This window comes from Pipistrellus kuhlii, unplaced genomic scaffold, assembly GCF_014108245.1.
Source record: "Pipistrellus kuhlii isolate mPipKuh1 unplaced genomic scaffold, mPipKuh1.p scaffold_m20_p_20, whole genome shotgun sequence".
Classification (NCBI taxonomy): Eukaryota; Metazoa; Chordata; class Mammalia; order Chiroptera; family Vespertilionidae; genus Pipistrellus; species Pipistrellus kuhlii.
Window position 1 is genome coordinate 14,572,306 of NW_023425516.1, and position 22,905 is coordinate 14,595,210.

Sequence of the window (22,905 nt, forward strand, 5' to 3'; positions counted from 1 at the left end):
TTTACTATCGGGGAAAGGGAGGGAGGAAGAGACTGAACATAAACTGTGCACCTATGGATGAGGACAATGGGGGATGGGGAGGGGGCGGAGGGTGGGGTGGGAACCTGGTGGAGGGGGGAAGAAATGAGGAACCTTTGTAATAATATGAACAATAAAGATTGACTTAAAAATAATAATAATAATAATTTAAAAAACACAGTGTCTGTGATGAGTTTTAAAAGGATCGTTCCGGTAGCATTTCTCTCCCCCTCCGGTTCACAATGCCCTCAAAGTGCCGGGGAAGCACAGAAGCACGTCACACTCACCAAGGGATACACGCTGACCTGGTCCTCCTTTTCAAACAAGATGTCCTTACTGCTGATGGACACCAGCGAGTCCAGCCGGAGGCGAGCTCTGGGCGCTTCTTCCGCGGCCGAGAGGCCCACTCTCTTTTCTGGCTTCCTCTCCCCCTTTGCTGCCGGCCTGGCAGCTCTCTCGGGGCCCGGTGTCTCGGGGGGCCCTTGGGCCGTCTTCTTTTGAAGGGAAGTTACCAGCTTCTCGTCAGAACTGGTGAGCTCCAGGTCATAGTCGTGGGAGCTCGGGGTGCTCGGACTCTCTGCCTGCAGCGAACGCGTTGTCTTTGAAAAGAGGTGAAAGGAGACTGTGATCCCAAATACGTCCTCACCGACTTCCCTGTCTTTTCCTAAGTCAGTGTCAGTCTCGCCCTGGAGCTAGGAGGTGTTTTTAAAGGGAGCCTGGACATCTCGGGATTCAAATAATACGAGTCGTGGGCGTGTCCCGTTTGTCCCTGGCCTCCGAGCAGACCAGGCAGCGCAGTCATTCTCCTGGTGGTCTCCAAAAGGCCGACTGGTCAGAGAGTCCGTCCTCCCTGGACTGGAGCTGAGTTTCTCCTACAGGGAGGGTCTCTGGGAAGTTTATGTTACTGTTATCACACTGGCAGCACACGGACCGGCTAACCCGACCGGCCCTTTTAAAGTCAGCTCCTCCTCCAGGAAGCTCTCCCGGACCACCCTCCACACGGTGTTCATTTGTCCTTGTTTGAAAAATAACTCCCATACCCCCTCTCAGTCGCGGCACTGGGCATGTTGTTTTATAATGTTTGGTTGTGGGTCTGCAGCCTTACACACCCGAGAACTCAAGAGAATGGGAAATGGACTGGGTCTTACTTGGTTTTGTATATGTGCTGCCGAAGCGAGCACATGGGTCTTACTTGGTTTTGTATGCCCATAGCCTGGTATATAGTAAGCATTCAATGGATGGTTATGAATGATTGGATGGATGGATGGGTGACGGATGGATGGGTGATGACTACTACTTACCGAACTTTCTGACGTGAGTGACTGGGAACCAGTCAATGGGCGTCCCTGCAAACTGCTCACGGACATGGCGATTTGTTGGGGCTCCTCCACGAGTTCTTCCTGGAACCGTGCAGCCACCTTGTCCAGTCCTGCTCCACCCTTTTCTTCTTCCTCCTCCTCCAGCAGTCCTTCCCCTTCCTCCTCCTCTAGCTGTCCTTTCCCTTCCTCTTCCTCCAGCAGTCCTTCCTCTTCTTCCTCCTCTTCCTCTTCCTCCTCCTCCTCTTCCTCTTCCTCCAGCTGTCCATTCTCTTCCTCATCCTCCGCCTCTTTCTCCTCCTGAGTCTCTCTCCCTGGTGTTAGGTCTTCATGATCTGGATATTTTTCTTCTTTCATTTCTGTTTCTCCATCTTCCGCTTCTTCTGGTGGGTTTCTCTTTGCATCTGACATTGTTCTCTCTGGCGTTTCCTCTAGAGAAATTTGACAGTAATAATCAGCAAGACCCTCTGTTTCCCATTTTCATTCCTTGGTGACCTCATCTACTGTTAAAATGTGCAATACCGGCTCTGGCTCCTTCCCACGGGAATAAAAAGAATGTCCCAAATCTGGACAATATCGATCCCAGGGCCTCTCATCTTTCTAGGAATAATTTCAGAGCTCTTTAACTCATGTTAAAGATATTCCAACAGGCAGCAACATGCGTAACCCAGGCATTGCTGACAATTCCAATAATGACTGAGAAGCAGTGTAGCTTCGTGGTTGAAAGCACAGGCTCGGGCAACCCGCTTGGGCCTCCTCCCTATAGCAGGGAGCTTTTCTGTAATAAACCTTCATTTCCGCTCAAAAATAAATAAATAAATAAGCAAGCGAGCACAGGCTGTGCCCAGCCTGTGTGGCTCAGTGGTTAAGTGTTGACCTAGGAACCAGGAGGTCACGATTTAATTTAGTCCAGGCACATGCCTGGATGGCGGGCTTGATCCCCAGTGTGGGGCGTGCAGGAGGCACTTGATCAATGATTCTCTCTCATCATTTATGTTTCTCTCTCCCTCTCCCTTCCTCTCTGAAATATATACGTATAGCACAGGCTCTGCAGCCAGCCTCTCCCGGCACCCCAGTTCACTTCCCTCCCCCTGGCCCGCTCACTTGCTCTGTGACCTTGGGCAAGACCTCAGAGTCTACATTTGCTCACCGGCAAAATAAAAATAACCCCCGCCCTAGCTGATTTGGCTCAGTGAATAGAGCATGGGGCCTGTGGACTGAAGGGTCTCAGGTTCGATTCTGGTCAAGGGCACATATCCAGGTTGTGTGCTCAATCCCTAATAGGGGGCGTGCAGAAGGCAGCCAATCAATGATTCTCTCTAGTCATTGATATTTGTCTCTCCCTCTCCCCTCCTCTCTGAAATAAAAATACTTTTTAAAAAAAAAAATAACAACTCTATAGAGTTATTGTGAAGGTTACATGATATTGATAAAATGCTCAACACAGCCGAAACCGGTTTGGCTCAGTGGATAGAGCGTCTGCCTGCGGACTGAAAGGTCCCAGGTTTGATTCCGGTCAAGGGCATGTACCTTGGTTGCAGGCACATCCCTGGTCGGGGGTGTGCAAGAGGCAACTGATCGATGTTTCTCTTTCATTGATGTTTCTAGCTTTCTATCCCTCTCCCTTCCTCTCTGTAAAAAAATCAATAAAATATATATTTTTTTAAAATGCTCAATACATGCCGGGACCGGTTTGGCTCAGTGGATAGAGCGTCGGCTTGGGGACTGAAGGGTCCCAGGTTCGATTCTGGTCAAGGGCATGTACCTTGGTTGCGGGCATATCCCCAGTAGGGGGTGTGCAGGAGGCAGCTGATCGATGACTCTCTCTCATCGATGTTTCTGACTCTCTATCTCTCTCCCTTCCTCTCTGTATAAAATCAATAAAAAATATATTTTAAAAAAAATGCTCAACACAGTTGTGGCCCAAACAGTGCTTGAGAAATGGTAGCAACTGTTTAAAAAGCCTTTTTCCTCTCACTTATTCCTTACACAAACTTGAGGATTTGCGGCTCTGGGAGTTGACGTGACTTATTCACACAGTTAACCCTAACCCTCACCCTAACCCTCCTCCCGCTCTGCGCCTCCGCCTGGAACATCACTGATATGAAGTCTAGGGCCCTGGGCACAGAGCCTCCTCTACCGCCAAACTCGGCCTGTGAATCTGGATGCGGGGCGGGGGCGAGGGGCAGGAGCGGGCCGGGGAGCGCCGTGTGCGGCCTGCGGGGGCCCGGGCCCGGCCCTGCCGGGCTGGGGGGAGCACCCCCGGGGCCCCGAGGCCTGCTTTGCTGGGCACCCCTTCGCCGACCGCGTGGCCTGCGACCCGGACTCACAGCGCGCCCAGCCCGGTGCTCACAAGCCCGGGGTCGTCCGGCTGCTCGGACTCCTCAGCCGCTTCCCAGCAGCCGCTTTCTCCAACTCCGGCTCCCTAGTTACGGTTGCCACCCAAGCCCTATCCCCATGGTAACCGCCGCCGCGGCAGGCGACGTGCCGTAAAGCGAAAGGTGGTCACGTGCCCAGGAAGCAGCCGCGAGCCGGCCCGCGCGCGCCCCCTGCCGGTCTCCCCGGAGAGGCGCCGCCGCGAGGGGGTGGGGGGCGAAATTGGCTTTTGTGGTCTTTCTTTCCGTCCACTTTTCCCATGGCGCCATCTCCTGAGAAACTGCAGCGGCAAACACTAGCAGTTTTGACTTTCTGAAGGTTTAACAAGATTAAGTGAAGTATGAAATGTTTTGATAAAATTCTCTTTTCCAAAAGCAGACTAAATTTCCCGGTCTCGCGGATGCTGCACCTAGATGTCTTCCACACCTTCTCACCGGGACAAAGTGTTCCGAGTTTCAGCTAGCCGGGAGGTTATGGCAGAGGTTACGTTATCTTGCTGTTCTTATCACAAAACGTTTCTGCAAATCCAGTTTGGTTGAATCTATGAGGATCGCCTGGCCAATGTGGCAGTGGTTGAACATGGACCTATGAACCAGGAGGTCACGGTTGGATTCTGGGTCAGGGCACATCCCTGGGTTGCAGGCTCCGTCCCCAGTGTGGGGCGTGCAGGAGGCAACCAATCAATGATTCTCTCTCATCATTGATGTTTCTCTCCCTTCCTCTCTCAAATTAATAAAAAATATTTAAAAATTAGGATCATTCTACCTCCTAGTGGCCCTCCCCTAGAATCTCATGGAGAAGGACACACCTGGCCATCCCGAGGTTCCCAAAGGAAGACCTGCAGGAAACCAGCCAAAGGTACGATGCAGAAGACTCTGCTGCTAGCACTTTAGGAGAATGCGAATGATCCTCCCCACCCCCTCACCCATGCCTGGATGGGAGAAGCTGTGCTGATTATAGTCTAGGGCTTATTAAAAAAAAAAAAAAGATTGAAAACACTTGGGCGGGGAACACAGGTGGAGGCAGGGCTGAAGTAACAGTCTGGGGAAGACCCTCCACAGGAAGGCTTTCCAGGTGAGTGTGAGAACCCATGGCAGGAAGCACAGGCCAATACCAACTCCCGTCAGGGCAAGCTGGTACCTGTATCCAACCCAAGCAAATCCGGTCCTGAGACACACACACCCCAGCAGAATGTGCCAGATCTCTGAAAGAGAGGGGTCTACACAAATGGTGGGATGAATACAGTGAAGAGAGAAATAAAGACTAGAGTGCCTAGGAATCCCTGAAATCCATTTTGCCGTGTTAGAGAGAGAAAACAAAAGGACTCGGCCTTTTCAAGCGGTCGGATCCGTACACACTGCTGTTCCCATCAGCGTCAAGCACGCCTTAGCAGTTTATAAAATAGTGCTGAGCTGAGGGCTTGGCAAGGAAGTTCAATGATAAAAAGCCAAATTAGAAGCTAATCTGCAGGCATTTTTATTCTAGAAGTGAAGGGAGCTTGCTGCCCTCTGGTAGATTATGGATGAGAGAGCAGACTGTCTGGAGAGCCTCCCGGCTTATCTTTTATTTTTATTTTTCTTTAAATCTGTTTCATTGATTTTTTACAGAGAGGAAGAAAGAGGGACAGAGAGCCAGAAACATCGATGAGAGAGAAACATGGACTAGCCACCTCCTGCACACCCCCCACTGGGGATGTGCCCACAACCAATGCACATGCCCTTGACGGGAATTGAACCTGGGACCCTTCAGTCTGCAGACCGACGCTCTAGCCACTGAGCCAAACCAGTTTCAGCTTATCCTTTCCTTTTTTTTTAAGTTATAAAAATACAGAATGCTTCACGAATTTGCATGCCATATTCTTAAAGGGAGCAGCTGTGGCTCTGGAGGTCCAAGTGCTGAAGACAAGATTTCTGTATCTAGGGCAGCAACCCGCACTGCAAAGGGAGACAGGCAGCTGGTGTCTGGAAACCCCATGACATAGAGAAGGATGTTCCTGAAATATTGTTTTGACTTTGGTACAATTATTGTTCTTTCTCTTTCTTTCTTTCTTTCTTTCTTTCCTTTTATCTTATAGAGGATAGAGAGAAATATCGTTCCATTGTTCCACTTAATAATGTACTCATCAGATGACCCCTGCATGGGCCCTGACCAGGGACTGAGCCACAACCCTGGCACATCAGTTCAACGCTCCAACTAACTGAGCCACCGGCCAGGGCCCAACTTTCTGTGAGGATGTTCTGAGCTTTGGTCTGAGAGGGCCACAGTTGAAGTGATCACATGCTCATATCAGTACTATAAAACGGTTTATTTGGAGAAAATAATTCCTAAAAGAATAAAGTCATGACAGCACCTGTTGGAATAACTCCCACCCTCTTGCCATCAGAGATTCCCAGTTGGGGCCATGGTCTAACTCAGAAAGATGCTAAGCACATATCAAGTTCTGAACAATGTCTTTCTTAATCCCAAGAGATTGCCATGGCGTTTCTACCACCCAGAAGTTCAGGCTTCCAGACCCTAAACTCCAGGGAGAGAAGAGAAGGGAGAAATCCACCCCTAGACACAAGTCTTGGGCCACAGAAGATGCTTTCCTGATACTGGTCCTCAGGGACAATCAACTTTGCAAAGGAATGATATTGCAGCTGGAAGAAAAAAAAGAAACAGCATCAGTTTGACGGCTCCATTCGGAGAGATCAGGAGGTGAGCCCTCCCGAGCTTGTCAATCACATTCTTAGTCCCCAGGGCTCCCTCCACCTCTGCCTCTATAGACTTCTTCCTGTCTCAAGTATTCATATCAGTTCTACGGGTCCCCTGGGGATTCCCATCATTCCCCACCCCCTCCCCCCAGCTTTATGTCTAACAAACATGCAATGGGCACTACGTGCGAAAGAACCAAAGCAGGCATTTACCCCAGCAGTCCTTTCCCCGCCCAGCGTGTTGGGACAAGTCTGAGCCGGTGCGTCTCCCCTCTGCGGATCACTGTCACATTCAGGGGCTTCTGAAAGGAAAATGAGCTCGTTTATGTTCAACCTCCTTAGAACTCAAAGAAATCCAGGCTAAAATGCTGAGATGCTCTATCAGTGAACAGAGCATCCGCCTGCAAACCAAAGGGTCCCGGGTTCGATTCCAGTCAAGGGCATGTACATTGGTTGCGGGCATATCCCTGGTGGGGGCTGTGCAGGAGGCAGCTGGTTGATGTTTCTCATTAATGTTTCTAGTTCTCTATCCCTCTTCCTTCTTCTCTGTAAAAAAATCAATAAAATATATTTCAAACAAAAAACAAAACAAAACAAAGATGCACAGTTATCTGAAAAAATTTTTTTAAAAAAAGAATACAAAGCAAAGCCAACTAAGGATGAACCCATTTGAATACCTTTTCTAAAAGAACATATCTATTGCTTGGCGCACACAAAGTTTTCTGGAAGATATACCAAAACACTGAACAGTGTTACTTCCCAGAGAGAATGAAATTAGAGAAAACAACATTTACTTTTATATCTTTTTATACCATTAACTTTTTAAAGACGTGTATGTATTAATATTTTTTTAAATATCCTTTTATGCCAAGACCGGTTTGGCTCAATGGATAGAGCGTCGGCTTGGGGACTGAAGGGTCCCGGGTTCGATTCCGGTCAAGGGCATGTACCTTGGTTGCGGGCACGTCCCCAGTGGGGGGTGTGCAAGGGGCAGCTGATCGATGACTCTCACTCATCGATGTTTCTAACTCTCTATCTCTCTCCCTTCCTCTCTGTACAAAATCAATAAAAAAATATATTAAAAAAAAATAAATAAATAAATAAATAAATAAATATCCTTTTATTAATTTTAGAAAGAGAGGAAAGGAGGAGAGAGAAACATCAATGTGAGAGAGAAACATCAGTGTGAGAGCAAAACATCAACCAGCTGCCTCCCACATGCCCCTGATCAGGGATGGATCCCGTAACCCAGGAATGTGCCCTGACCAGGAACTGAATCGGCGGCCCCTTGGTGCATGTGACTCAACCAACTGAGCCACAACAGCTGGGCTATATGTACTATTTTAATAAAAATTAAAACAAGATGCATCAAAATTTAAAAATTTTGTGTATCAAAGGATACTATCAGCCAAGTGAAAAAAAGCAGCCCTTAAAAACGAAGAAAAATCTGACATATATAACAACATTGAAGGACCACGAAGACATTATGCTAAGTGCAGTACACCAGTCACAAAAGGATAAATATTATGATTCCGGCAATTCTAGGGTTCCTGACCAAATGCCACGTAACCCCCAGCTCACCCCCTCGCTGTGCTGCACCACAGTGCCAATGTTCTGCAGCGACTGGAAGTTCTGGGTGTTTACGGAGCCAAACTCCACAATCTCATCATCCACTTGTAGACCCTAAAGAGAGAAGAGATGGAAAAGCAGGCTAGAGGTTAGGTGTGCTTCTGGTGTTCTTTACCCTTCCACACCTAACTCAATGTCAAGGCCAAGAGCGTGCAGGCGTCTTCAAACTACGGCCCGCGGGCCACATGCGGCCCGCAGAGGAGTCTGATCCGGCCCGCCAGGTTTTTTGGGCAGTGAGCGCAGCCGAGGTGTTACAGTAGGAATTAGTAGTTCATATAGTCCGGCCCTCCAGCTCTCTGAGGGACCGTGATCTGGCCCCCACTTTAAAAAGTTTGAGGACGCCTGCTATAGGGGACAAGGACCAGCCCAAAGGGAAGAGGTCATGCGTGCAGAAGGCAGATAATTGGGCACCTCCTCTGGGGGGTCCTTCTAGGGCAGATGAGGTAGAAGGTGGCCAGGTCTGCCCCGTGTCTGATAAAAGCTGGCGGTTGTGGAGGCTTTGAGATATGAGGGGAAAAGCTGACTGCTGCTCTCTGGGGTCCAGACCCAGGTTCGGGGCAGACCGACGAGGGACAGTCTGGACCTCTTTTGTTCAGGGGCCAGAACTTAGATAATGAGCAGCCACAGGCACAAGGCTGGCCATAGGCCCTGGCCTAGGGTGACCTTTTCATTCTAAGAATACAGATGGGAATGCACTCATCCCTTCAACAAGCATTTGCTGTGTTGTCCTAGCCCAGCGGTCGGTAAACTGCAGCTCACGAGCCTCATGCGGCTCTTTGGCCCCTTGAGTATGGCTTTTCCACAAAATACCACGGCCTGGGCGAGTCTATTTTCAAGAAGTGGCATTAGAAAAAGTTTAAGTTTAGCCAAAACCGGTTTGGCTCAGTGATAGAGCGTCAGCCTGAGGACTGAAGGGTCCTGGGTTCAATTCTGGTCAAGGGCATGTACCTTGGTTGCGGGCACATCCCAGTAGGGGGTGTGCAAGAGGCAGCTGGTCGATGATTCTCTCTCATCGATGTTTCTAACTCTCTATCCCTCTCTCAGCCTCTCTGTAAAAAATCAAAATATATATTTTTTTAAAAAGTTTAAGTTTAAAAAATTTGGCTCTCTCGCCCTAACCGGTTTAGCTCAGTGGATAGAGCATTGGCCTGCAGACTGAAGAGTCCCAGGTTCGATTCCTGATCAAGGGCATGTCCCTTGGTTGCGGGCACATCCCAGTAGGGGGTGTGCAGGAGGCAGCTGATCAATGTTTCTCTCTCATCAATGTTTCTAACTCTCTATCCCTCTCCCTTCCTCTCTGTAAAAAATCAATAAAATATATTTTTAAAAAATTTTGGCGCTCAAAATAAATTTCCATCATTGTACTGTTGATATTTGACTCTGTTGACTGAGTTTGTCGACCACTGTCTTAGCCAGTTTAGTTCAGTGGATAGTGCTGGCCTGCAGACTGAAGGGTCCTAATTCAAGTTCAGTCAAGGGCATAGGCCTGGGATGTGGGCTCGGTCCCCAGTGGGGGGCGTGCAGGAGGCAGCCAATCAATGCTTCTCTCTCACCATTGTTTCTATCTCTCCCTCTCCCTTCCTCTCTGAAATCAATAAAAACATATTTAAAAAAAATATGTTTGCTATGGGCCACCGACAGCCCTGTGCTGAATGCGTGGATGCAGTGGTGGACGGAACAGAGCCTCGGGGTGGCAGGCCCTGGCTTACCGCGATGCTCGCGGGGGAGCCGGGGCTGATGCTGTTCACTTTGGCAAAGGCCTGCGGGGGGCGGAGGCCCTCGCTCTGGCCCAGGCTCTGGCTCATGGCCTCTTCCTGGGCCTCGGCCATGTCCCGGGCCTGCTTCTCCTTGTCCCGAGCATGCAGCCGGTGCAGGGCCTCCTCCACCTGCTTCATCACCGCCTTGTGGTCGTTCTGCAAGCCTGGGAGGAGGAAACCGGGTCAGGGCCGCGGACACAGGCTCCCTCATCATCCACTGAGTACTCAGCGAGCTTCCTCCACGCTCGGCCTTACGCTAAACCACACTCAGGTGGAGTCATGATTCAGGTAACAGAGTCAGGAAGCAGAAAATGTGGACAATAACTCCCTTCCTTTTATTAAAATGTTTTTTGTTGATTTGAGAGAGAGGAGAGAGAAACATTAATGTGAGAGAAATATCGATCAGGTATCTTAGCTACACACCCTGACCAGGGACCGAATCCACAACCTGGGCATGCACCCTGACCGGAAATAGAACTGGCAACCTCTCTGTACAAGGGAGGACGCCCAGCCCACCGAGCCACACCAGTCAGGGCGATAATTCCCTCCTTCTATGACCCTGGTGGTAGACCACTGGCCTCCCACCTGTGGCAGTGTGAACAAGCGCCCCGCAAAGACGGCCACGTCCTAATCCCCGGGACCCGGGACTGTGCTGCTTTACGTGGCAACAGGGACTTTGTCGATGTCATTAAGTTCATGACCCTGAGAATGAGATTATCCTGGATTATCGAGGGGGTGGGCCCAATGCAGGGGTTCCCAACGTGGGGCACATGCCCACAGGGGGGCGATTTGATTTTTAAGGGGGGCAATTCGAGAATGAGTTATTAACAGTAAATTTTTGTATTTATTATGGTTCTAGGAGCCTCGGATACAGTATATATATAGTGACATATTTATGCATTTCAGTTCTCTATTATATGTTTTCAAACTTTATTTGCTATTTTTTCATATCACTTTATATTACTGTTTTTTTTAACAACTTCTTAGTAATTTCTTCCTCAGTTCTTCAACTGTCCTTTCCTCCTTTTATTTCTCTCTTTCACGGGTGCCCTGTTCTTTGGGAGCTTGTTTAGACCGAGTTAATGGCCTTTAGGCCTCCTCCACATGAACAGGAGCTCACTTTTTGAATAGTAAGAATTCTATGTCACGGGGGGGGGGGGGGGGGGGGAGGCACCGGGATTTTAGAGATGCTCAGGCATGGCCAAAAAAAAGGTTGGGAACCACTGGCAAGGCCGTCAAGGGTCTTTTTAAGTGAAGGAGGGAGGCAGAATGAAAGAAAGTGATATGACAGAATCGGAGTTGGAGGGGTTTGACTGTCAGCTTTGAAGATGGAAGGAGGCACAAAACAAGGGATGCGGGCGGCCTCAAGGAGCTGGGAAAGACGAGGAACCAGCTCGCCCCCGGACCCACTCTCCGGAAGGAGCACGCCCTGCCCAGCACCTTATCCTAGCCCAGTGAGACCCATGTGGAGGTCTCACCTCCAGAGCTGTGAGAGAACAAGTCAGTGACGTTCTAGGCCACTAAGTTATACGAGATACAGAAAACTAATGCACTGCCCCACCTCTGCTCTCCCTCTGTTCTGGGTCACTATCATCAACAGCGAAACATGATTCCTAACACATAATCGATGTGATTAGGATTGTCAGTGATATCTGACCTGGGTTTCTATTGTTATTTCAATGAAGTTTCCAGAATGAAGTAAAGCTCTTAAAAACAAAAAGAAGCTAGAAATACAGAACCCTGAGTTTGACCCATTCCCTGAGCTCTCATTCCTCCGTGGAGACAATGAGATAACCCTGTCTTGGCAGCAGAGAGGGAGGCAGATAACGTGGGAAGCTGGTGATTTCATGTGTGTGCTTTACTGTCCCCCTTTGCAAGGTGGGGCCCGCGGGTCACTCACAGGCGATGTTGTGCCTGGCAGTTCGAACTTGGTACAGGTCCACGTCTGAGCGGGGGTAGCCCTCACAGTCCACCAGCGGCTCATCCATCCCAACGCCTTTTAGCTGCAGAAAAGAAATGTGATTAAAAAAACCACACAGGCCTGCCCGGTGTGGCTCAGTGATTGAGCATGGACCCATAAACCAGGAAGATCACGGTTTGATTCCCGGTCAGGGCACATCATTAATGTCTGTATCTCTCTCTCCCTCCTCCTTCCTCTCTGAAAAACCAACAAAAACATTAAAAAAAAAAAAAAAAAAAATGGAAGTCGCACAGGTCTGAAGCCCTCCAGACCTCTTTCCCAGACTTCCTTCGCAGTCATAATGAAGGCGACACCTGTGGCCTTGACTCTGTATGTGACTCACATCCTCTCACAAGTACCCTCTACAGTGAGCCCTGTTTTTTTTATTTTATTTATTTTTAAACTATATTTTATTGATTTATTACAGAGAGGAAGGGAGAGGGACAGATAGTTAGAAACACCGATGAGAGAGAAACATCTATCAGTTGCCTGTGCACTCTCTACTGGGGATGTGCCCGCAAACAAGGTACATGCCCTTGACCGAAATCGAACCTGCGACCTTTCCATCCGCAGACCGACACTCTATCCACTGAGCCAAACCGGTTTCAGCGGCCTTGTTGTTGTTGTTTTTAAATTAATTTTTAAAAAACACAAGTACTGCGTGAATCATTCTCCCTTTTTGAAGTTAGACTGTGCAGATAAAACTAATGACTCCTTTGAGCATGAGCCCCAAGGCCAGCCTCCTTTGCTCCTCCAAACCCTCCTCCTCCAGGCAGCTGACATCTGGCCACAGCCTTGGAAGCTGAAAGGGAGTGAAAGCCCCAAACGCATCCAGCTGTGGCCGAACTTGGATTCTGCTGAATGTAAAAAAGACCTAAGAGGGCTTTCAAAGAAGGACACACTGATATCACCAAGGGCCCTTGAGGAGCAGGAACTGGGGGGCTGGGGACAGGCGAGGGAGAGAGACTTTTCATTTTACATCCTGTGGTAGCCTTTGAATTTTGACCATGGAACTGTATTCCCTATTTGAAACAATACATCTCTTTCAACATTTCAGTCTTTTCCTATGTAAGTCAGAGCATGCTGTACAGAAGCAGTGAAACGTGTTACACACCGATGATGATGTAGGGGAGGGATTCTGCAGTCGGACAGCCTTTGATGTGATCTCAATTCTGCCACAAACAACCTGGGGCCTTGGCTAAGACCTTTACCTCCTTCAGTCTCAGCCTCCTCGGTTATTAAATGGGAATGAAGGTACTCACCCCGTCCACCTATCATGGGAATTGATGAGTTGACCCTATGTAGAGTGCTTAGCACAGTGCCAAGAACATGCAAAGTGGGTTGAACAGCGGCCCCCCAAAAGATATGTCCAAATCCTAACCCCAGAATCTGGGGATGTGACCTTATTTGGAAAATGGATTTTTGCAGATGGAATTAAGTGAAGGGTCTCTGAGATCACCCTAGATTTGGGGTGGGCACTAAATCCAGTACCGAGTATCCATAACAGAGAAAGGAGAGACATCTGGGACACAGAGAGAAGGCCATGTGAAGTTAGAGGGCAGAGAAGGGAGTAAAACTGCTACAATCCAAGAATGACTGACAGCCTCCAGGAACTAGGAGAGGCACCCCCCTCTGGGCCTCAGTTTCCTCTTTATGCAATAAGGACAATGATCCTTAACTGTCACACAAAGTCCAGTCCTCTGACCAATAGCATCAGCATCGCTAATCCATAGCCAGAAATGCAGCACCTGCTCCGGCGCGCCCTGGCCCACATCAGGATGGATTAGCAAAACCCGGAACATCTGGTAAACATTCAACACAGACTGGTGATGCTGGTGACTGTCAATCACCCGACCTCTGCAAACTTATAGCTCTGTGACGGGAGGCAGGTCAAAGGTAAGCAACGCCTCAGTTTCCTCATCCCTAAAATGGGCGAAAAAACGGAGCTCACCTCAAAGGCTTGCTGCGAGGATGAAATGAGAAAGGAGCTCACGGGTGGAAAAAAGCAAGTAAAACCACGCCCAGCACAGAGTAAGGGCTCCGTACACACTTGCTAGGATACCCACGCCATTTGGTTCTCGGCGTTAGGAGCCTCTCTGCCACCGACAGAGGCCGCAGCTGCGGCGCCTAGGGCCTCCCAGTCCCCCGGGTCCAGGGGTTGGGGCTGGGGCCGGAGGCGTCGGGGCGCCCCCAGCCGCCCGGGAGCCCCGCGCCCACACTCACGCTCTCCAGGACGCCATAGTTGGCCTTGATCTGCGCTTCGATCTCCTCCTTGCGCCGTATCAGCTCCTGGACATCGCTGACCGTCACCGCGCCGGCCTGCGGGGAGCACCGGCTCGACTCGCCTTCTTCCTCCGACATCTTGGACCTCCAGCCGGGATTCTGGGCACCCGGCTTCCGGTTGCGGACCCCCGAGAAGACTGGCTACGGCTCCGCCCGAGGGCCAAAACACCGCGGCCGATCCGCCCGCGAGCGCTGGGAGGAGCAAGGGACGTGATTTCGTCGGTGGGCGGGGTCGCCTGAAGCCACGCCCTGCTAGATCCAGCGGTCTTGTGGTGCCTCCACTTGGCACAGTGTGCGAAGGAATGATTCCCTCGATCCCACAGCTAGGGTCAAAGCCAGTTAGTTTATCTCTCTCTAGGGGACTTTTTTTTAAATTGATTTTTAGAGAGAGAGGAAGGGAGACGAATAGAGAGGGAGAAACATCAATAAGTGAGAAACATCATCAATCTGCTGCCTCCTTCATGCCCCACTACTGGGATTCAAGCCCACACCTAAATTTGTGCCCTGATCAGGAATCCAACCGTGACCTCTTAGTTCCTGGGTCCACACTCAACCACGAGCCACACCTGCTGGGCTAGCTGACTCATTTCTGTCCTAATTCATTCAATTAACATTTATTGAGCGCCAACTGGGTGCACTGTGAGAGCACCGTGCATGGTGCTCGAATCCAGCTCTTCACATCTACGCGTGTTGGAGGGTTTATAAAACATTCTTTTCTTTTTTTAATATATTTTATTGTTTTTTTGTTTTTTGTTTGTTTTTTACAAAGAGGAAGGGAAAGGGAGAGATAGAAGCATCAATGAGAGAAAAACACTGATCAGCTGCCTCCTGCATACCCCCTACTGGGGATGTGCCCACAACCAAGGTACATGCCCTTGACCGGAATCAAACCCAGGACCCTTCAGTCCGCAGGCCGACGCTCTATCCACTGAGCCAAACCGGTCAGGGCTACAAAACATATTCTTATTCCTATCCCTCATTTTTTACAAAGCCTACAAGGCTGTGTTCAAATTCAGGGCTCTTGCCACTTACGGCAATGTAGTGATCTTGAGTAAATTACTTCACTTCTCTGAGCCTCAGCTTTCTCATAGGTGTATCAATAGAAATCCATCTCATAGAGCTGAAACTTTGCCAACAAATATTTATTGAATGCCTTCTTTGTGTCATACTTTGTCCTGGGTGCTGGATGGGTAAAGAATTGAGTGCTGCCAAAACCAGTTTGGCTCAGTAGATAGAGCGTCGGCCTGTGGACTGAATGGTCCTGGGTTCGATTCAAGTCAAGGGCATGTACCTTGGTTGCAGGCCCATACCCAGTGGGGGGTGTGCAAGAGGCAGCTGATCAATGACTCTCTCTCATTGATGTTTCTGACTCTCTGTCCCTCTCTCTTCCTCTCTGTGAAAAATCAATAAAATATATTTAAAAAAATAAATAAAAGAATTGAGTGCTGGGCTCAGTGCCTGTCAGATAGTAGAGCTCTATAAAGTTTGGGTTTTACTATTTTTATTTTTTTATTTTTATTTTTTTTTTTAGAACACTGTGATGGTTAATTTTATTTTATTATTTTTTTTTAATTCTCAGTTTCACTTTTTTAAAAAATATATATTTTATTGATATTGTACAGAGAGGAAGGGATAGAGATAGAGAGTTAGAAACATCGATGAGAGAGAGTCATTGATCAGTTGCCTCTTGCACACCCCCTACTGGGGATATGCCTGCAACCAAGGTACATGCCCTTGACCGGAATCGAACCCGGGTCCCTTCAGTCCCCAAGCCGACGCTCTATCCATTGAGCTAAACCAGTCCCGGCTATTTTTATAATATTGATGATAATACATTAATACTAACAATTTATCAAATAGTTACAATGTGCCAGACACTGTTTTAAGTGCCTTACATATAAACAACCTCTTGAAGCCAGGATTGTTACTACCCTCACTTGACAGCCGACAACACCATCTCAATAACCAACTTGCCCAAGTAGCAAAGCCAGCAGCCTGAATTTCAGCCCAGCCTAAAGCAAGCTGACGGAACTTAATTTCGTAACATGTGCCCCTAATGTTTTGCCCTGAAAGGTGTAGCCTAAACCGGAATAGCCCAGCCAAGAACTAATAGCTGAATCTACTCCTTTAGGGCTGACACTAGCTCTGAAGAGCCGATACTGGCCCCTAAAGCCTGAGACTGGCCCCTAAGACCCCAATCTCCTTCCACGTAGCCTGAGCCAGCCCCGAAGAGCCCAGCCTCGCCCTGAAAGGTGTACCAGAGCCCGGGACAGCCCATCCACACCGAAAAGGACACACCATCACTATGTGGTACTCAAACATGTTTACCCTGAATTGGGTCACGGCAAACAAACACTCCAATCCTAACCGAGGGACGTTCTTCAGAACAACCGGCCTGAACTCTCCCAGAAGGTCAGCCTTGTGAAATACACCCGCGTGCTAGGCAACCCCCTAGAACCCACCCCTGCGGGGTGTCCTGTTCGTCCCCCCCGAGTCCCTCCCTGCATTTCATCTGGGTCCTTTACATTATGAATCGTAACGTACACATCTGCGTTTCCCAGTGGGCTTAGGCTCCACAGCAGCGGTTCTCAACCTGTGGGTGGAGACCGGTGGGTTGAGAACCTCTGCTGTAGAGCCTTAGCCCATGGGAAAACAGATATTTACATTACGATTCATAACAGCAGCAAAATTACAGTTATGGCCGGGACCGGTTTGGCTCAATGGATAGAGCGTCGGCTTGGGGACTGAAGGATCCCGGGTTCAATTCCGGTCAAGGGCATATCCCCAGTGGGGGGTGTGCAGGAGGCAGCTGATAGATGACTCTTTCTCATCGATGTTTCTAACTCTCTATCTCTCTCCCTTCTTCTCTGTATAAGATCAGTAAAATATATATTTTTTTAAAATTTACAGTTATGAAGTAGCAACAAAAACAATCTTATGGTTGGGGGTCACCACAACATGAGGAGCTGTATTAAAGGGCCGAGGCAGCCGAAACCGGTTTGGCTCAGTAGATAGAGCATTGCCTGCAGACTGAAAGATCCCAGGTTCGATTCCAGTCAAGGGCATGTGCCTTGGTTACGGGCACATCCCAGTAGGGGGTGTGCAAGAGGCAGCTGAATGGATGTTTCTCTCTCATCGATGTTTCTAAAATATATATCCCTCTCTCTTCCTCTCTGTAAAAAATCAATAAAATATATTTTTTAAAAACATTTTTATTTATTTATTTTTAATAAAGGGTGGCGGCATTAGGAAGGTTGAGAATCACTGCTCTAGAAGTTCCTGGCACATTTATTGCTTCGTCTCTTTCAGCACCAGGTCTTAGCACCTGCTCCTCCCTCCTCTGGGGCCTCATCTCAGGCCGGGCTGAGGTCAGCTCCTCCTTCAAGACCCAGCACAAACTCAACCTCCCCTGGTCATCGATCCCCAACCGCCCAAAGCTGGCCTTTCCCCGCGGTATTGTAAATGCACGTGTTTATCTGTGTGTCCACCCACTGAGGACTCAAAGGATGCCGGCTGAGGCTTATCTTCAAATGTTGGACCGAGCCAGCGTTTAACAGGATTCTAAGGGCCAGGCTAAGAGAACAATCCTTGCTCTTTCCCCATTCCAGCTGTTCTGGGGTTCCTCCTACCTGTGAGGGGGCCAGGGGTGGGGGACAGACCACCCACCAAGCCTTTGTTTCACAAAGCTGCCAAAATCTCAAAGAACTGATGTTTGCCTCTTCCAAACACCCATCTCTTGCTCATTTCCATTTCAGAGCCAGACAGAGGCCAAGACCCAGAATTGGGAAATGGAATCCGGAAGCTAGAGCCACCCGGGGGAGAGCTCAGTCATAGTTCACACTGCCTGCCTTCAGGGACTCAGCGCATTTCCCATTATTCTCTCTCCACCCTGGCCTAGGAGCCAGCCGCAATTACCCTCTGTTCCTGCCTCTCTCACTCCACCGACTGGCCTCAAGGTCCAAATTGATGGTAGGTTTGTGGTGGTTGGCTCACTAAGAATTGCTGTAGAATTTTAAATTACTTACTGAATCAGTTCAGGACCCATCACAAAACAGCTGACACACTCAGAAGGCTATTTAAAAATATTTTCTTGATTTTTTTTTTTTTTTTTAAGAGAGAAAGGAAGGAGGGTGGGGAGACAGAAACATCTATGTGAGCGCAAACATTGATCGCTGCCTCCTGCATGGCCTCCACCAGGGGATGGAGCCCGAAACCCAGGCATGTGCCCTGGAATCGAACCAGCAAGGTAAAGTAAGGGCTGTTTACACAGTCACAGGCAAGCTTAAGGGAGCAGGAAAGGGGTGATAAAACCACCTGGGACTGGCGAGCCTAGGGGTCAGACCCCAGCCCAGGGGCAGGAGTGGTTTTAGAACCCAGAGAGAGGATGCACCCAGCAGGAGTGTGGCCTTCCGTAGAGGGACACTGGCCCAAACGCCGGCGGAGAGGGAGCTGGGCAGGGAACAGCCCTCTTCTCCCTCCTCTCACCTCCTCTCTCTCCTGCCTGAGCCTCTGGCTGGCTGAGGGCAAAGGGGCTTGGGCACAGAATGGGGCGGGGGGAGGGGAGGGACTTGGAGGGACAGACAGGACACCCAGCACAGCGGCCAGTACTTTCGAGGAGATATACACGGGCAAACACGATGGACATAGGATTTCTCGCCAGGGAAAGAGCTTACAAGTACATCTGACGACAACAGGTTGCGGAAAAGGGTCACAGCTGTCCATGTTTATGTTTTTAGAAGGTGGCCTGTAAAATTGTACACCTGAAACCTACATCATTTGATTAGCCCATGTCTCTCCAGTAAATTCTATAAATAACTTTTAAAAAAGAAGGCAGTCTGGGTGGATCTGGCCACACTGTTTATGGTGGTTGCCAACAGATGAAGAATTATGGGTGGGTTTGTTTTCTGCATTTTCTTTCTCTCTCTCTCTCGCTCTCTCTCGCTCTCGCTCTCACTCTCGCTCTCTCTTTTATTTTTAATTATGTGTATTTCCCCCCCCAACTTGTATTAATTCTGTTATAAAAAATAAAATAAGCCCTGGCCGGTTTTGCTCAGTGGATAGAGCCTTGGCCTGCGGACTGAAAGGTCCCAGGTTCAATACCGATCAAGGGAACGTACCTTGGTTGCAGGCACATCCCCAGTAGGGGCTGCGCAGGAGGCAGCTGATTGATGTTGTTCCCTCATCATTGTTTCTAACACTCTATCCCTCTCCCTTCCTCTCTGTAAAAAAAAAATCAATAAAATATGTTCAAAATAAGAATAAAATAAAACACCGATCTGAGCTAGTTAAACAAAAGTATGTTCGTTTTGTGGAAAACTCTTAGTTGTGTGCTTTTTGTGCTTTTTTGTGTATATTAATCTACTACTCAACTTCAAAATACGCACAAAATCATGAAGAACATTTTAAAGCCAGTTCATCTTTGAAAATTGAGATGAGATTCAGGCAACATAAAATTAACCATTTATTTAAAGTGAACAATTCAGTGGCATTTAATTAATTAATTTATTTTTTAAAAATATATATATTTTATTGATTTTTTACAGAGAGGAAGGGAGAGAGATAGAGTTAGAAACATCGATTAGAGAGAGTCATCGATCAGCTGCCTCTTGCACACCCCCTACTGGGGATATGCCCGCAACCAAGGTACATGCCCTTGACTGGAATTGAACCCGGGACCCTTCAGTCCCCAAGCCGACACTCTATCCATTGAGCCAAACCGGTTTCGGCAGCATTTAATTTACCGTATTTTTCGGACCATAAGACGCACTTTTTCCCCCCCAGAAGTGGGGGGGGAAAGTCCCTGCGTCTTATGGTCCAAATATAGCCTACACATATACTTAAAAAAAAAAGTTTTTTTACTTGCCCGGCTCTGTGTGGTCTCTGTGTGCTTGCCTGGCTCTAAAATGGTTCTAAATGCTGCTGTTTACAGGGTTGATTACATGTGTTTATGACTGTGATGTTGGGTTTTAATGCACATAAAATATTTTAGGACACTATTTGTTTCAGAATCTTTTTTTCTTCATTTCCCTTCTCTAAAAACTGGTGCGTCTTATGGTCCTGAGCGTCTTATGGTCCGAAAAATACGGTATTTACAATGTTGTGCAACCACCACCTTTATCTAGTTCCAAAACATTTTCGTCACCCCAAAAAGGAACTCTGTGCCCAGTGAGCAGTCACACCCCATTCCTCCCCCACCTCACCCCCACCCCCACTCCCAACCCCTACAATCTACATTTTTGTCTCTATGGATTTGCCTATCCCGGATATTTCATCTAAATAGAATTTAAAACAATACAATTTCTCAGCCAATGGATTTCATATAAAAATTCAAAGCTCCAGCTTCTTGAGGAGAAACCAAGATGGCGGCATAGGTAAACACCTTAACTGCTGCCTCGCACAAAGCTCCAGCTTCTTTTGATAAATATCTGACCAAACTTGGACCATATCCCCACAGGCAACAACTGGCTGAAGCTGAGTCATCGTTGGCCTAACTGATAAAGTGTGAAGCTAGACTCCACAGCCCCATCTGGCTCTGGCTCTTCTCTATCCCTCTCCGGGGTTCCCGGAGCATTTGGGATTCGAGTCCCTGAATAAGGGCCCCTCAGACCCTTGTTATTTGTTAAAATCTTGAGGGTTTCCAGAGGCATGAGACACACCAGGAGAAAAAATAAATAAATAAGAGAAATGTGGACGCGAAATAAGAGGGAACGACTCTCAACTCCACCACTTACCAGGATGAACCACTTATCGTCTCTGAGCCTCAGTTTTCTGAACTGTAAAATGGGCATCCTCATGACCTGCCTCCTGGGGTTCTGTTAAATGCAAAGCGTTGGACACAGTCATTCCTATCCCTGTAGACGACAGAGACTGCTACTCCAGCTCTCCTAATCGTCAGCGGCAGGGAAGGGAGGGTCAGAGAGGTGAAGCAATGTATTGAAGGCAACTCAGCAAACCTGAGGCCAGAGCCAATTGCCCTGTTACCCTGTGAAGATGGAAGTCAGTGCTCCGCAGTGAAGGGGGGGAGACGGTTGAGAGCTTGGGGACTCTGGGTGGGGAGGACATGGGTTCTTTCTGGAAGGGATCAATGCTTGGCCTTGAGTAATTCCATCTCTGGCTTATGCAAGTGATAACGGTACTGACGTGATGGTAGTTTGGCCGGGAGGACAGAAAAAAAACAAAACAAAAACCCTTTGATGTGCCCTGGACCTCGATGTCATAGCAGTCGCTCAGCTTCCACACCAGTCATGGAGGCTTCCCGCCCCCTAAGCCTCAGGCAAGCAGAGAGCGGAGCCCTCCTGCCGGCTCAGAAGAGCCCATTATGAATTCCCTCCCCGGGAAGTCTGAGAGCCATATTTTCAAAAACACTAGCATTACTTAAAATTAAATTATAGTTAAAGTTACATGAAAAAGAAACAAAAATGCCGAAACCGGTTTGGTTTAGTGGATAGAGCGTCGGTCTGCAGACTGAAGGGTCCCAGGTTCGATTCCGGTCAAGGGCATGTGCCTTAATTGCGGGCACATCCCCAGTAGGGGGTGTGCAAGAGGCAGCTAATCGATGATTTTCTCTCATCGATGTTTCTAACTCTCTATCCCTCTCTCTTCCTCTCTGTGAAAAATCAATAAAATATATATTTAAAAAAAAAAAAAAGAGATGAGCAAACAAGATGTGGTCCGGGTAGGATGACTTTCTCAGGCTCAGTGGTTGGAGCCTTGGCCGCGGACCGAAGGGTCTTTGGTGCGATTCCCGGTCAAGGGCATGTTCCTCAGTTGCGGGCTCAATCGCTGGCCGATTGGGCTGATCAGCTGGGCAGTGCGGGAGGCAACCCATGGCTGTGTCTCTCTCACACTGAGGTTTCTCTCTCTGTCTCTCCCCTTCCCTTTCACTCTCCCCCACCCCCCGGAAAAAAATCGATGGGGAAAAAAAATATCCTCGGGTGAGAATTTAAAAAATAACAACAACAGAAGAAAGCCGAGTGAGAAGGGAGGAGGTGCCTGGCGGGGGCGGGCTCCCCGGCGGGAGCACGCAGCCGGACCTTGGACCTCTGCTCTCCCCGGGCCCGGGCTCGGGGGAGGGGCCCAGCCCGCGCCTGCTATTTGTCGGTCTTTCTCGCCTGGAACATGGAAAGGCTGTGCCAGGTGATCGCTGAGGTCATCACCAGCCGGGAGGAGCCGTCTCTCTGGGTGTTGTTGTGGAGACGGATGCAGGACCTTTTGGGAGCCAAACGGCAAGAGAGCCGTAGCCCAGCTGTGCCGGACAACGTCGGTCGGTGTTGGGGCTGGAAAAAGCGTTTCCAGGCAACCACTCGGAAACGTCCCCCAGAGAGTTCCTAATGTCGGGTCGGGTCCCTGCAGAGAGGGCCCAGCTTCCGGGGCTGGGGCTGTCCTGACCCTCAGGGCGACGCCACGGCCGGCCAGCACTCACGCTCCGTCCTCCCACCACCTGGAGATACGGAAACCTGGGCCAGGGCCAGAGCCATGACCTCTGTCCCCAGACTCAGGCGGTGGCAACACCAAGGCCCCATCCCATTCTCCAAAGAAACATAACTCATCATAACCGCCATCGACAAAGCCGCTACTCTGCACCGGTTCTCCCCAAAGACGCGGGCTCTATCGCATTTCACACCCAGCGCACCGCCCACGCTCCCATTTCACAGACGGGGAGACTGAGGCTCCGAGGGGCTCGGTGTCTCCCGTCAGCCACCCAGGACGCAGCAGCTCCCGGGCCTCTCACCACGATGGGGTCCAATGGAGGCACCCTCTGGCCCGAAGGTGAACCCCACGCTTGTCCTGCAAGCGGGGCTTCGGGCCTAGTTCCTGATCCCCTCCTACCCCCACGCTCCCTGAACAAGAATGCTGGGGCCCGCCCTGCGCTC

The 22,905-nt window shown here is 49.2% G+C and overlaps 2 protein-coding genes across 3 annotated transcripts in view; both read right to left on the reverse strand.

The window, feature by feature from the left end:
* Positions 1 to 4,372, reverse strand: part of CFAP251 (cilia and flagella associated protein 251) — a 39,502-nt gene extending 35,130 nt beyond the window's left edge. The window contains exons 1-3 of one of the 2 annotated variants that reach the window (XM_045585565.1): positions 3,665 to 4,372; positions 1,320 to 1,765; positions 306 to 617 (exon numbers count right to left, since the gene is read on the reverse strand). In XM_045585565.1, the coding sequence (XP_045441521.1) occupies positions 306 to 617; positions 1,320 to 1,745 (738 nt within the window). In that variant the 5' untranslated portion in view covers positions 1,746 to 1,765; positions 3,665 to 4,372. Of the gene's footprint in view, positions 1 to 305; positions 618 to 1,319; positions 2,243 to 3,664 lie in introns of those variants that run through there. The other variant, XM_045585566.1, reaches the window with a different exon arrangement.
* Positions 4,373 to 6,000: 1,628 nt separating this feature from the next.
* On the reverse strand, positions 6,001 to 14,218 carry PSMD9 (proteasome 26S subunit, non-ATPase 9). The gene is made up of 6 exons (XM_036448928.2): positions 13,973 to 14,218; positions 11,690 to 11,792; positions 9,742 to 9,953; positions 7,985 to 8,086; positions 6,617 to 6,705; positions 6,001 to 6,349 (listed from the first exon to the last, which is right to left on the reverse strand). The coding sequence occupies exons 1-6, from the start codon at positions 14,108 to 14,110 to the stop codon at positions 6,322 to 6,324; spliced, it is 672 nt and encodes a 223-aa protein (XP_036304821.1). The 5' UTR covers positions 14,111 to 14,218; the 3' UTR covers positions 6,001 to 6,321.
* Between the last annotated feature and the right edge of the window lie 8,687 nt (positions 14,219 to 22,905).

Excerpts from the sequence above, each read along its gene's own strand:
- PSMD9 (XM_036448928.2), bottom strand. The coding sequence starts at position 14,110 with ATGTCGGAGGAAGAAGGCGAGTCGAGCCGGTGCTCCCCGCAGGCCGGC. Across the intron at positions 11,793-13,972 it reads ACTATGGCGTCCTGGAGAGC|CTAAAAGGCGTTGGGATGGA; the intron begins GTGAGTGTGGGC and ends TCTTTTCTGCAG. Across the intron at positions 6,350-6,616 it reads GCGGGGAAAGGACTGCTGGG|CTGCAATATCATTCCTTTGC; the intron begins GTAAATGCCTGC and ends TTTTTCTTCCAG.